The sequence below is a fragment of the Pipistrellus kuhlii genome, unplaced genomic scaffold, assembly GCF_014108245.1.
Source record: "Pipistrellus kuhlii isolate mPipKuh1 unplaced genomic scaffold, mPipKuh1.p scaffold_m20_p_133, whole genome shotgun sequence".
NCBI lineage: Eukaryota > Metazoa > Chordata > Mammalia > Chiroptera > Vespertilionidae > Pipistrellus > Pipistrellus kuhlii.
In genome coordinates, this window is record NW_023425442.1 from 32,166 (window position 1) to 46,317 (window position 14,152).

General features: G+C 54.4%; 1 protein-coding gene across 4 annotated transcripts; it reads right to left on the reverse strand.

Moving 5' to 3' along the window:
• Window positions 1-506: 506 nt before the first annotated feature.
• LOC118717979 (up-regulator of cell proliferation) lies at window positions 507-13,616 on the reverse strand. 4 transcript variants are annotated; one of them, XM_036436254.2, is made up of 6 exons: window positions 13,493-13,616; window positions 7,123-7,149; window positions 6,776-6,846; window positions 5,105-5,155; window positions 4,864-4,902; window positions 507-3,643 (listed from the first exon to the last, which is right to left on the reverse strand). In XM_036436254.2, the coding sequence occupies exons 1-6, from the start codon at window positions 13,504-13,506 to the stop codon at window positions 1,056-1,058; spliced, it is 2,790 nt and encodes a 929-aa protein (XP_036292147.1). In that variant the 5' UTR covers window positions 13,507-13,616; the 3' UTR covers window positions 507-1,055. The 4 variants fall into 4 exon arrangements, with proteins under 4 accessions (XP_036292147.1, XP_036292149.1, XP_045437045.1 ...); XM_036436256.2 differs by lacking the exon at window positions 13,493-13,616 and adding an exon at window positions 12,964-12,986; XM_045581089.1 differs by lacking the exon at window positions 13,493-13,616 and adding an exon at window positions 12,386-12,838.
• Between the last annotated feature and the right edge of the window lie 536 nt (window positions 13,617-14,152).

Here is a 14,152-nt window from a genome sequence, read left to right on the forward strand (position 1 = left end):
CCTTCATGGTGCTGAAGTAACCATTGTTTCCACGCGCCCTGTTCCTTTGCCCAGTAACCTGGGGCTGACAGCCACACTCCAGGCTTGCAGTGGTGGATGGGAAAACGGGCATCACATGCCATAAACTCAGACCTCACTAGATTTCCAGACCCCAGGACCGATCAGGACTCCAAAGTGGCTGACCACCTTCTGCAGGGAGCAGGGAGCGGGGTGGGGGTGGGACGGGGGGGCAGAAAAGCAGACAAGAGGGAAGATCAGGACAGTAATAGGAGCACTCACAGGCCTGCTAATGAAAGGGTAGGGTGGAGGTGGGGCTGCACCCCCTTGCAGAAGGGGACAGTGATGGGATTGTGGCAGGAACATTTCCTTTTCCCAGGAACAGTCTAGAAGGCACCTCCTCTCGGGGTCCCCTGCCCGCCCTCCCTCAGAAAGCACTGATCCTCTCAGAGGAAGCGAGAGCATTCGGCCCAGAGAGGAACCACCTGCTCCTCTCACTCGCGTGTCTGTTAGTTTCACAAACTTTTATTAATGCGCCCGCAGTGTGCCAGGCCCTGGGGTGACAAAGCTGGGTAACACAGCCCCTGCCCTCAAAGAGCTCACAGTCTGGGGGCGGGGCTGGCACGTGAGCCCACACGTGTTCCTGCCATGGGAAGTTGTATACCAGGTGCTGCAGGGCGTGGGGAGCAGCAGGGTGGGGCCTCACGTCAGGCAATAAATAGATTTGCCACATGGGCACTCTGTCCGGACAGCGTGGACCCACCAACACGGGGCTGGAGGTAAGCCTGTATGCTTCCTAGGGCCCCTTCCCCACCCTTCCTGGGACTCGCGTGCCAGCTGCGTGATGGAGAGGGAGTGCCTCTCCGCTCCAGGCCGCCCAAGGAGCTGAGACACAGTCCTGTATGCATCCCCCACCCAGAGCAGCTCCATCCCTACAGCCTCTGCGGCTCAATAGGGCAGGAAACTCCAGGCCCGTCTTCTGCTTTTCTACCTTCTCCCACGGGCGGGGCACCGGCGCCTCAGGTGCCAGCCCCAATGGACACCCCAAGCAGCCACACTCACAGCAGTCCCACCAGCTCAATGAGCTGCTGGATATTCCTGTGGGGCTCCGACAGGCCGTTCCTGATGTTCTCCAGCAGGCATCTCTTCAGCTCAAACACGGCCTCACTGTACCCCGAGCTCACGGCGGCCATGGGAAGCGCCCCGTGCCACAGGCCGGGCACATGCCAGACATGCTGCTTCTCGGGGTCACAGAAGGCCAGGTCCGCCAGCGTCCGGAGGCCGCCTCCCTGCTTGTCCATGTGAGTGCAGGCCCTGCTCGAGTCCGAGGGGGACTCCAGCAGCGGCCTCCTCTCACGGGGCTTCGGGCCGGGGCCAGACATGTCGTGAAGGTTCTGGTACACAAACTGGTAGTTGGGCATGTGCCCCATTTTCTCCAGCCTCAGGAAGGCATGCAAGATGGCCGGTGGGATGTCCCTTGTTTCCGCTAAACTGACCACGGTGACGTCGCTCAGCCCCACGATCAAAGTGGCCAGGGAGGCCTCCAGCTCAAAGCGCTCCCCCGCAGTGGCCGGGGCGCCCGCTATCAACCCCCCCGAATCTATGACCAGGATGTGGTCACAGCCCAGGTCCTGGCTGAAGCTCTCAGCCACTGTGACAAGCTGCATGAAGGCCCCTCGAGGACCCCGGCCCCTCCCTGTGGCAAACCGAAGCCCGAACATGGTGTTGAGAAGAGTGGACTTCCCAGTGCCCGGCACGCCCAGCGCTGACAGCACCACCAGCCGTGACCTTCTCTCCAGGCGCGTGTGCAGCTCCTTCAGGAGCCCCGTGACCCAGCGCAGGGGGGTGCTCCGCGTGCTCCCGTCCACCAGCTCCAGGGGCAGCCCCCGCACCAGCAGCTCCACGGCTAAGCCCGGGAAGTGGGTGAATCGCCTCTGCCCTGTGGGCAGCTTCCCCGCCTCCACCAGGCAGCTCTCTGCCTCGTAAAACTGTCCCATCTCCCGCAGGAAGTGCTCCACCCCCAGGGGCTCCAGCCACAGCGGCTCTCGGTCCCCAGCCCCACCCTGCTTTGGTCTCAGGGCCGGAGCAGTCTCTGGGAGCTGCCTTGGCCTTGGGTGGGCCGCCCAGGCCAGGCCCCACTCCATCCACCTCAGGAAATACTGCCTCTCGCCCAGAGAGGGGCAGCTGATGCCTGCAATGAACTCCTGCACGCCCCCCGCAGGGTCGTGGCCACTCTGCTGCGTGCGGAGTTCCAGCAGCCGCTGCCTGAGCTCGGGTAGGCGCTTGTCCGCGGGGTCCCCGGCCCACTGCGCCTGGCACAGCTCCCTCTCCACGCGGGCTGCCTTCCTCCACGGCTCCCCCTGCAGCCTCAGCTCTTCCCTGCGGTAGGCGTCGGGGTCCCTGATGCTCCTGGTGATGTGCTCCATCCGCTCCTTCGCCCGCTGGCACTCCTCGCAGTCCTCATCCACCTTCAGCCCCAGCCTGCGGGCGGCCTGGGCCATGTCCTCCACGGACACCCTCCTGCAGGGGGACCGGGCCACGCTCGCCACAATGGCGCGGACCCTGCGCGTGAAGCGGGCGCCGTCCGTGCTGCTGACCTTGACCAGCACGTGAGAGTGGTCCATCCTCAGCACGGGGGTCAGCCGGTTCAGGAACCGCAGGTTGGAGTTGCGCTTCCCACGGTAGGGGCTCAGGATGAAGTAGTACTTGGTGGCCGACCCTTTCATGGAGGACAGCAGCTTGTACTCCTTCTTGCTGATGTTGTCAGTCAGGATGAACACAGCCGAGGAGACCTCTGTCAAGAGCTTAAACTGCAGCCAGTGAGACCCAATGTCACCTCTGAGGTTCAGAAAGGCCACGGGTTCCGGGCAAAGGTCCAGGTCCTCCCTGCCGCTGGGCAGGAGCCAGGAGACCTCCACCAGCCCGTCCGAGATCTCCCGGGAGCTGGTGCCCAGGCTCAGGTCTCGGTGCCAGAAGCAGTCTCGCTGCCTGTGGCCCGGGCTGAGCACGGCGTTGAGCAGCTGGGACTTGGAGTTGCTGCTGACCTCCATGCGCACGAAGGCGAAGGCGGGTGTCCGGGCCAGGACCACACTGTCCTCCCTGAGGCTGCCCACGCCCCTCGCGGGCTGAGCCCACCACGTCCGCACGACGCCCCGCATGGCCCAGAGCAGGAAGGTGTGGGACTGGTGCTCCGAGTCAGGCAGAACGAGTGGGAGTGCAAACTGGCAGAGAGACATCCTCAGCACGATCTCCTGCTGCAGGAATCCATCGGAGGCGAGCAGCAAGGCACAGAGCAGGTCCAGGGGGTTCACGGGCGTGTCGGGCGTGGGCAGCTCTGAGAAGGAGTAGATGTCCGCAGAGATGTCATCGGCTGTGTCCCAGTAGATGACCTCCTCCTCCATCTGGCCCTCCTTCTCCGTGGGCCGGGCATCCACAGGCGAGGCCAGCACCGTGGTGCTCCGGGCCTCGGCGCTGCGGGCCTGCAGCCTCCTCAGGAAGGCCCAGGGCAGGTCTCTGGGAGCCTGAGGCGCCCAGTTCCTCACACTGTCACTGCTGATTTGCAGGGCGTCCTGCAGGCTCAGTTTCTGGGCCTGGTGTGCCTCCAGTCCCAATAGCGACAGCATTTCCTGCAGCCGGCTCCTCTCCACTGTGGAGGGAAAGGAAGATGTAAGTGCTCGGCCGAGAGGGTGGCGCCCAGAGCAGAGGCAGGAAGGGGAGCCAGCATGGCGGAGGTGGCCCTGCCAAGAGCAGGACGCCCTGGGCCCCTGAGGCGCAGACTCACATGCATCACACCACCCAGTCCCAGCATAGGCAGACACGTGGAACTGGAGGGGTGAGGACAGGCCTCCAAGACCACATGCAGACGTCTATGTAGCTGCTTCTCAGGAACTACAGGCTCAGCAGCACCAAGACCAAAGCAGCCACCTGGGTGAGCGGCTGGATGCCCAGAACGCAGCTCCCTGCACTCAGCAGCAGTGAAGCCCCCACACTGTTGTTGTTTTTTGTTTGTTTTGTGGGGGTTTTTTGTTTTTTTTTTAAATATATTTTATTGATTTTATACAGAGAGGAAGGGAGAGAGATTGAGAGTTAGAAACATCGATGAGAGAGAGTCATCGATCACCTGCCTCTTGCAAACTCCCTACTGGGGATATACCCGCAACCAAGGTACATGCCCTTGACTGGAATCGAACCCGGGACCATTCAGTCCCCAAGCCGACCCTCTATCCATTGAGCCAAACCGGTACCAGCCCTCACACTGTTTTTATTTCTTAAGTAGTGAAGTGTAGCAGGGAAGAGCCAGCACAAACAAGCCTATTTATACGCCCACTCCTGCCCTGTGTGTGGCCCTCTGCCGTCTGTGACTAAAGCAACAGCCACACGAGTGGTGCACAGACTGGCTGGGCTTTAGAGTCCCTTAGAGAACTCGTTAAAAATAACATCCGAGCCGAAACAGGTTTGGCTCAGTGGATAGAGCGTCAGCCTGCAGATGGAAGGTCCCGGGTTCAATTCAGGTCAAGGGCATGTACCTTGGTTGCGGGCACATCCCCAGTAGGGAGTGTGCGAGAGGCAGCTGATCGATGGTTCTCTCTCATCAATGTTTCTAACTCTCTATCCCTCTTTCTCCCTCTCTGTAAAAAGTCAATGAAATATATTTTTTTAAAAAACAAAAACATCCAAAGTGCCAGCTCACTTCGTCCCTGTCTACAGGGACAGATCCCAGGGCTTGTTTCCCGCAGAAGCACACGTGAGTTGATATGAAGGGCTCCTGGGTGGAGTTTGATGCAGCCAGCAGCAGTAATGCTATTTCCTTCCGCGGGAAAGGACGTGGAGCAAAGAGCAGAAACGCCAGATAAAGAAAGCACATACCTGTTGGAAAGTCACTGTCCTGAGCCTCATTCATACCATCTATAAAAGCCAAGGAAAAGGCGTGTCAATCAAACCAGGTGCCAGGACTCACACCAGTCAGTTTAAGCTGCACTCAGAGCCCTGTGTTTCTAAGACGGCAAGTTCTCCCGACTGTTCAACACATAAAATCGCACTTAGGTTTCCCTTTGCCCATTCCCTACCCCTGCCCCCCACACCCATCACCAAACCCCATGGCTTCTACCTCCATACTGAAGCTCGCAGTCATCTCCTTCCATTTCTCTCCATTCCAGATCTGGAAGAAAAACACGTACGCGTTGAGTCTAGGCAGCAAGTCAGAGCGGTCACATGTCCAAGCAGTCCCATGCCAGGGGCACCTCCAGACACTGACACACTGTGCTCTGATATGGTTATTCACAAGAGCTAAGACATAGGAGCAGCCATGTGTCCATCAATGACACACGGATAAACAACATGGGTCTGTATCTACAATGGCAGGTTCTGCAAAATGCTGCAGCATGGAGGAACCTGATGCTGAAGGAAGGAAGCCAGTCAAAACCAGACAAATACTGCTAAGAGTCCCTCACTGGAGGTACCTACAGTACAGACAGAAAGTACAATGGTGGGTGCCAGGGTTGGGGGCCAAGAGGGGGAGTTATGGTTTAATAGGTATAGAATTTCTTATTACAGGGTGAGCAAAGTTATGGGATGGATGGTGCTGATGGGCACAATACAATGTGAACACATATAATGCCATTGAACTGTACACTTAGAAATGGTTAACACGTGTATTTAACAAAAAAGGGAAAACCATTTTACAGTGAATGATTCTGTGGCACTTAGCACAGTCACCTCCACTTCTTGTCTACCATCTCCAAACATTCCCATCCCCTGAAAGGAAGGCTCGGTCCCCATGAAGCAGTTTTCCACATCTCCCCACCCAGCCCCTTGAGCCTGCTTGTATCCACAGCAGCCGCCCCTTTACATTCCCACCATAGGGCGCGAGGGTTCCAGTTGCTCCACATCTTGGCCAACAGTGGTTCTTTTCTGTTTGTTTTTTATAGTTGCCACTCAAGTGGGTGTCAGGTGGTATCTCACTGAATAAATATTGGTTTGAATTTATACAATAAAACAAAACGTGACTGATTCAAACTTATATGCATACTTTGTGGAGTCATTTTTGTGTAACACTATTAATATCCAATAAAACACTAAATCTATGAAAGATACATCCAAAATGAGTTACTAGGAGAAATGAACATGTCTGGAGTGTGGCCACTCCTTAAAGCTTAAGTCACGAGGGGCAGTTACAGCCCACCTGCCCAGGACAGTTCCAAGATATACCTGTGGTCCCAAAAACATACACCTTTCCCCTCATGGACGCCAGCTTAGAGACTGGTCAGTCACTCCAGATGGGTCTCAGGCGGCAGTTATGATGTGGTCACACCAGAGTGAAGGACAGACACATCCTGCTGAACAGCGTGACATCACCTGTTTAAAACTAATCCTGCCCTAACTGGTTTAGCTCAGCGGATAGAGCGTTCACCTGTGGACTGAAGGGTTGCAGATTCGATTCCGGTCAAGGGCATGTACCTTGGTTGTGGGCACATCCCCAGTAGGGGGTATGCAGGAGACAGCTAATAAATGGTTCTCTCTCATGGATATTTCTAACTCTCTATCCCTCCCCTTTACTCTCTGTAAAATAAAGAAATAAATAAAAATAAAACTGAATCCTAGCTTGAATATAAAAGAGAAGTTCAAAGGATTCCTCGATGGAATATTCAGTGAAAGAAAAAACAAAGCCTATGTTTATTTACTTTTTAGGTGCATGACCCCCGCCAGGGCGGCGCTGGGAGAGCATCCCAAAGGGACAGAGGAACACGAATGTCTGCTGCAGGGGGCCGGGCACCCTTACCTGCAATGGCCACGGCTGCTGGTCTCTCAGAGGCTTTTATTTCAGGGGCCACGTCTCCTGAATCTGACTGTCTGAAAGAATTTCAGAAGAGCATCAAAATTAAAGTAGTGAAATATCACACTGGCTGCATATAAAAATCTCTTGGGGAGCCTTTAAAAACAACAAATCCTGATCGCGCCCCAGATTCTCAAAACCAGATTCTCAGAGGCTCTGAGTCTGGGCCAGGCATCGCTGCTTCTGAAAGTGCCCTCGGTAGTTCTGATGTGTAGCCACACCAAGGGACACGGGCCTGGAAAACCAGCCCTCTCAAAAACCAGGAGCCACACAAGACATGAAATCATACATACCCTCTGACCAGTAACTCCACTTCCACCCTAAGGAGATAATTAAGATTTAGTTACAAAGATGTTGATGCCAGCTTTACATATCACAGCAAACAACTGGACACATTTTAAAAGCAAAGTCCAATAACAGGGAGTTTTGTGTACCTCTTATTCTGCTACCACTACAAAGTATTCTATGGATCTCATTTTGTAGACAAAGCCATGTTGAATAAGATGTTATGGAGCCCAGTTGGTGTGGCTCAGTGGTTGAGTGTGGACCTATGAACCAGGAGGTCACAGTTTGATTCTCGGTCAGGGCACATGCCCGGGATGTGGGCTTGATCCCAAGTGTGGGCATGCAGGAGACATTGATCAATGATTCTCTCTCATCATTGATGTTTCTATCGCCCTCTCCCTCTCCCTTCCTCTCTGAAATCAATAAAAAAAATATTAAAAAAAAAAAAAGATGTTGTGGGATGCTGTTGGGGGTAAGTCAGGCGAGAGTGTGCGCAGAGCGACAACAACTTATCTGCAGTGGACACAGGCGAGCAGAGGTTGCCCGCAGTGGACAGGGTAGGCAGGGAGGTTGGTCCTAACTCCTGAGTAGGTGTGAGAAGCACAGTCCACTTCAGAATCCCTACTTCAGGTGTGTCATGGGGATGAGTAAACGTGCTGACTTGGTCAGGAGCCAGGGCCCTCAGCTGAAGACAGACACACAGACGAGGAGTGGAAGAAGTCAGACACAGGATTCACGGAGCCTCGATTGCAGGTCCACGAGTGACCTCGTTATCCCTGCCTACATGCTTGTGTGCACTTATGTTTGTGTGTGCAAACACACGTGTGGATTTCCTAGCTCTATCCACTGACAGGGCCACACAACAATGAGCACACAAGCACACCTCAGTCGTTCTTCACTAACAGGCACCCACTCTCCATGAAGAAATGGTTGGTGCCAGAACTGGGGCAGAGGAAGAACCGAATGAGCCTAAGTACCTAATTTCAGAAAACACAAAGTGCTCAAAATAAATTAATTAATTAACTCTAGGGCATATCACAGGACACAGCAGCCAGCCTGAAGGGGTCCCACTGTGACATCTGGGAAAATCTGAGCACGGACATCATTAAATACGGTAATTAATTAAAACACTGAAGCACGGGAATCGGTGAGTGCACTCAGACAACGGGCAGAGGAGCCCACGGGGACGAGGACACGGGTCACGGCAGGAGGCCCCGCGAGCTGTGGCGGCTGGAAGGGCAGCACCTGCAGGTCACACGCCCGGACACCGAGCCACCCAGTTCGGGAGGAATGTGGCAGGGACGAGGTGTCTGCCAGCCTCGCACCATCTCCTAGACCACATGTGTCAAACACAAGGCCCGCGGGCCAAATCCGTCCCGCCAGGCCTTGCAATGTGGCCCGCACCGCGCTGTCATCACTGCACTCCGCTGCGTTTCCATCACAATGACAGTTTATGACTGTTCAGTAAACCATTCGGCCCGCGATTTAGGCTGGATTTTAGATTTTGGCCCCTTCTCTGATTGAGTTCGACACCCCTAGGTTAAAGAGTTCCTCTGAGGGCAGGTATTTACAGCCAGGGGAGAACAGCAATAAAACCTCACTTTCATCCAGTGCTTTTTGTCAATCCTCACCTGAGGATATTTTCCAAGGATATTCCCCACCCCCACCCCACCCCTGATTATTAGGGAGAGTGGAAAAGAGAGAGAAAGACAGAGAGACACATGGATGTGAGAGAAACATATCCATGGGTTGCCTCCTGCACGATCCCTGACCAGGGCCTGGGCTGGGGAGGAGCCTGCAACAAAGGTATGTGCCCACCCTAACTGGTTTAGCTCAGTGGTTAGAGCGTCGGCCTGCGAAATGAAAGGTCTCTGGTTCAATTCTGATCAAGGGCATGTACCTTGGTTGCAGGTATATCCCAGTAGGAGATGTGCAGGAGGCAGCTGATTGATGTTTCTAACTCTCTATCCCTCACTGTAAAAAAAAAAAAAAATCAATAAAATATATATTTTTAAAAAGGTATGTGCCCTTGACTGGAATCAAACCTGGGCCCTTTGGGCTTCAGGCCAACACTCCATCTACTGAGCCAAACCAGCTAGGGCCATGTAGTGCTTTTCACTGACAACTCTGCTTCCAGTACCTAAGTTGTGTACTGCAAGTCCCCATGCTGGAGCCATAACCCACTGTGACTATTTGGAGAAAGCGGGCATAAGGGGTGCCCTGATCTGACGGGAGTGGTGTTCCCTCGGGCCGCTCTCTGCCTTCGGCTCAGGACAGGCCACAGCAAGGCACCTACAAACCAAACCAGCCTGCAGCGTGATCTGCAAGAGATAACGGTCTGCTGTTCAGCCCCCAGGCCTGGTACTTGGTTGGTCACAGAAACCTTGAGCAGAGAGCGCTCCTCAGGTCGATCACAGATGACCAGACCAAAAAGCAAACAACAGCCCTTCCAACGGCCTCAGTGTGGGCGAGAGGCTTTCAGCACAGCAGTATTTGAAAACCACTAATACTCTCAATATCTGTGCCTGATTCCAAACACGACTACAGAACACAGACGTACAAACAAAGGCCTTTGCTCTTTGAAAAATACTCAACATATTAACCCATCTTCTCCTTTCAATCTAGTCACGTTGCTGCAGGTCATTCCATGAACTGACAATACTCAGGACTAACTCTATGGCTTGTTTCATTGCTTAGAAAGAATAGGAAGGAGGACAAACTCTGCAGCGAGCGACGTGAGACCCAGGCCCCGGCACTGGAGGTGCATAGCTGGTCTGCGAGAGTCTGGCCAATGGAGGGTCTGGTCACAGCACAGCATCTTCTACTCACTCTCTCACAACAGCCTGGAGGAATAAAGGGAATCCCTAATGCTGTGTTCACTAAAGTCAATGCCAAATGAGTCTAAGAGTCAAATTAGAAAATGAAACAAAAAATGCACTGAAAGAAAAGAGTAAAGACTTAAAACCTCAGCCGAAACCGGTTTGGCTCAATGGATAGAGCATTGGCTTGGGGACTGAAAGGTCCCGGGTTCAATTCCGGTCAAGGGCATGTACCTTGGTTGCGGGCATATCCCCAGTAGGGGGTGTGCAAGAGGCAGCTGATCGATGACTCTCTCTCATCGATGTTTCTAACTCTCTATCTCTCTCTCTTCCTCTCTGTACAAAATCAATAAAATATATTTTTTTAAAAATACGTTTAAAAAAAAAAAAGACTTAAAACCTCAGAGTGTGGTGTGCTCAAAAGGCAAATGACAGATGGACAAAAGCATTTGTGACACAAATGACAAAAGGCTCCCATTCTCACCGAAACCGGTTTGGCTCAGTGGATAGAGCATCGGCCTGCGGAGTGAAGGGTCTCGGGTTCAATTCCAGTCAAGGGCATGTACCTTGGTTGTGGGCACATCCCCAGTAGGGGGTGTGCAAGAGGCAGCTGGTCAATGATTCTCTCTCATCGATGTTTCTAACTCTCTATCCCTCTCTCCTTCCTCTCTGTAAAAAATCAGTAAAATAAAATAAAATAATTTTTTTTAAAAAGGCTCCCATTCTCAATGTATAAACATCTATAAATCCAGAAGAGGCAGGGACACTGCATTCTGGCTTAGACCAAGTCTCAGCAAGGAACAGGTGCAGGGGGCCCTGAATTTTCATCTAATTCCCTTCCATACCTTTTGAATAGTGTTCCAGGCACATGTATTACTTAATTTTAAAAATAAGGCAACTATGCCGAGACTGGTTTGGCTCAATGGATAGAGCGTCGGCCTGCAGAGTGAAGAGTCCCAGGTTCGATTCCGGTCAAGGGCATGTACTTTGGTTGTGGGCACATCTCCCAATAGGGGGTGTGCAGGAGGCAGCTGATTGATGATTCTCTCTCATCGATGTTTCCAACTATCTATCCCTCTCTCTTCCTCTATGTTAAAAATCAATAAAATATATATTTTTTAAATAAAATAAAAATAAGGCAACTAGCCCGGCCGGTGTAGCTCAGCAGCTGAGCATTGACCCAGGAACCAGGAGGCCGTCGGTTCGATTCCTGGTCAGGGCACATACCCAGGTTGCGGGCTCCATCCCCTGTGGGGGTGTGCAGGAGGCAGCCAATAGATGATGTTTCTCTCTCATCAGTGTTTCTCTTAATCCCTCTCCCTTTCTGTCTCAATAAAAACATATTTTAAAAAATAAAATTAGGCAACTAACAATTTTATGAAAAGCTACACTATAGCAATAAAAAGAAAAGCTACAATATAACCCTGTCACTGTCTGGGCTAGAGTATCAGCCTCCGCTGCGAAGGCTCTGGGTTCCATTCCCGGCCAAGGGCATGCACCTAGGTTGCAGGTGTCCAATTGTGACCAGTGGGATGTGTGGGGGCAGCAACCAATCTCTGTGTCTCCCTCACATCGATGTTTCTCTCTCTTTCTCCTCTCGCCCCCTTCTACTCTCTCTAAAAATCAATGGGGAAAGAACAAACCAAAAAAGGGCTACAATGTAGAGAATCTACAGAACCACCACATCTGAACCACAACAGGAAAGGCCGTCCTGGGCACGGACACTCAAGGTGGATCTCAGAAAGAACAGCCTTGGTGGGAATCCTTCTTTAAAGGAAATAGCCACTTCTAAGTTACTGCCTTTCAGCCAACTTTTGTAAAGCCATAACGGATGGGACAGCGCTTTTCTCATACAGCTTCTGACACCAACGAAGAGCGAGAACACACCCTCACTTCAGCTTCACCCAGAGCACTCTGGTCAGAACAAAATACAGAGTCCGACCTTTTTGTTGGTGCTTCATTAACCAAATATAAACCAACCTTCCTCAATGTGGTTGTTCTACACCAAGTTTTAACTTAAAATGCTTAGTTAGGCCTCAGGTCCCTAACCTGTATAATGGAGATAAAAACAGGATTAAGGATAGGGTTGTGGTGAAGATTCGGTGACTTAATACATGCAAAAGCACCGCGAAGGGCTTGACAGTTCCTCCATGAACAACCAGCAGAAACCACACTGCCCTTCCCATCCGTGCCCTGGGGCCCTGCACTGCTCCCATAGCACGGACTTCAGGAGACAGAGCGGCTGCTGGTCAGCTGGAGGCAACAGGGCAGAGGATCTGAGGAAGCCACGTCTCCCAGGCTGAACTCTGACTGTCAGCGAAGCCTGCAGAACAGACACCTGGAAGGGTGGACTGCCCCAGACCTGTATACAGCATGAGGGCACAGTTCTCTTTACAAAACGGCATAGCGTGCATTGAAGGTTTTGTGACCCAGGTTTGCAATGGGCACTTACAGATTTGTACCAACTTCAGACTGGCAGGCTCATTCACAAGTAGTTGTAATGCAAACATCAAGTCTGCACTAATGCCACTTTCTACAGGGACACAGCGCAGGACCCACCGCCCCACAGAAGGGCACGCCCGCCTAGCCCTTAGTCCCCTCCTGACCATGCCTGCAAGGAGAGGGCCTAGATGCCAGAGGCACCATCCCTTTCTACCAGGCTTCATGGCTTCCCCACCCAGGCTCAGACACCTGCCGCTGCCCCGCCTGAGGGCTGGCCACAGGGGACCTTGACCCTCCGGGGTGAATCAGCACGGCCTTCTGAGGGATGGGCCCTTGTTTATCTATTTATGAGCTCAAAGTACTGGCCCCTCTGACCACTGCTCCCTAGGCCGAGAGGCAGCGGGTATGGCGGGGAGTGCCGGGACAGCCGGTCAGAGCCTGTCACGGGAAGGGGGGGTGCAGCTCCCCCATCGCTCATCCCCCAGGCCTGGCCCCCACCTCCACCCGCGGGGCAGGCTCGCACCCGCAGCCGCACCTGCACAGGCCCGAGGGGTGAGAGATGCACCACTTGTTCCAGGTCACACGCACCAGGTCTGAACCCCTGGGCAGGTGGGTGACGGTCAAAGGACGACTCTGCCCGCTCCAGCCATGACCTTGAGTCTAGTCTCCCCTCCCGGAGCCGTAGTGCAATGCCTCCGGCTTCCGACTGGATTCCCCATATAAAGTGACCATAACGCATGCATGAGGCTTCATTTGGCAAGGAGGGTTTCCTAAAAACGGCCAACTCTGTCACCATGGCTCCCAGAGGAAAGAACAGTTTGACGCGGAGTGGCAGAGGGAGGGGGGTCAGACGGGGGCGGCCGCCCAGGCCTCGGCGCACCGGTTCCGCTCTGCGCGGGGCCAGGCGGGGCCAGACCGCTGCCCTGGGGCGTCCGGGCCGCTTCCCCGCCGCCCGGAGCGAACCCACCGAGGACACAGCGGGGCGCTCCCCTCCCCCTCGCCCGGCCCCAAGGTCGCTGCGGTCCGCGGGGCCGCGCAGGAGGCCGGGGAGGGAGGCCGCCCCCGCCTCGCCCACCCGCCCGGCGCGGCCCCCGGCCCGGCCCGAGCGCGAACTCACCCCGGTGACGCCATGAGCGCGGCGAGGGCTCCGCCGCCTCCGCTTCCTCCGCGGCGCGGGGAGGGGCCTCGCGGCCACCGGCTGGGCTGTCCGCCGCCGGCGCTCCGGGCGGCGGAGCTTGGGGGGGGGGGGGCGGGAGCCCGGAGCGCGCGGGCCCGGGGGCGGGCGGAGGGGCAGGGCGGGGGGGGGGGGGGGGAGTTGGGGGACGCGGGGGGAGGATGGGCGGGCGGGGGCGGGGTACGAATCCCGGGGACAGGGAAGGAAGGGTCTGGGGAGGGGCAACGGCTGGAGTGAGGGAGGTCGGGTAATTTTTAAGCTGCTGGCCTTAAGAGATTTCTTAAATAATTAGCACAAGTTAATGGAAATAAGTATGTTTCCCAGCGCGAGTTTCAGTGGGTGCGAGGCGTCTCAGCGCTGGGTGGGCATGGCCTTCATCACAAACGGGGCGCACGGGGCACTCCTGCACTTCCATGGAGACCAGCTCCCGGAGGTTGGATTTCTATGTCAGATGATATCAGGGTTTTCAGACTTTCCAGATACCATGTCTCCGTACATACAAACATGAGTACCAGTACATGTATACCTATGTGTAGACGCCACACGCATATACATACTACATGCACACACATACATGCTGCTCCCAGCAGTCACCAACATGGT

Coding starts and splice junctions, on each gene's coding strand:
- LOC118717979 (XM_036436254.2), bottom strand. Junction 6,847..7,122: donor GTGGAGTTACTGGTCAGAGG/GTATGTATGATT, acceptor AAATTCTTTCAG/ACAGTCAGATTCAGGAGACG. Junction 3,644..4,863: donor GGACAGTGACTTTCCAACAG/GTATGTGCTTTC, acceptor TTCCCTCCACAG/TGGAGAGGAGCCGGCTGCAG.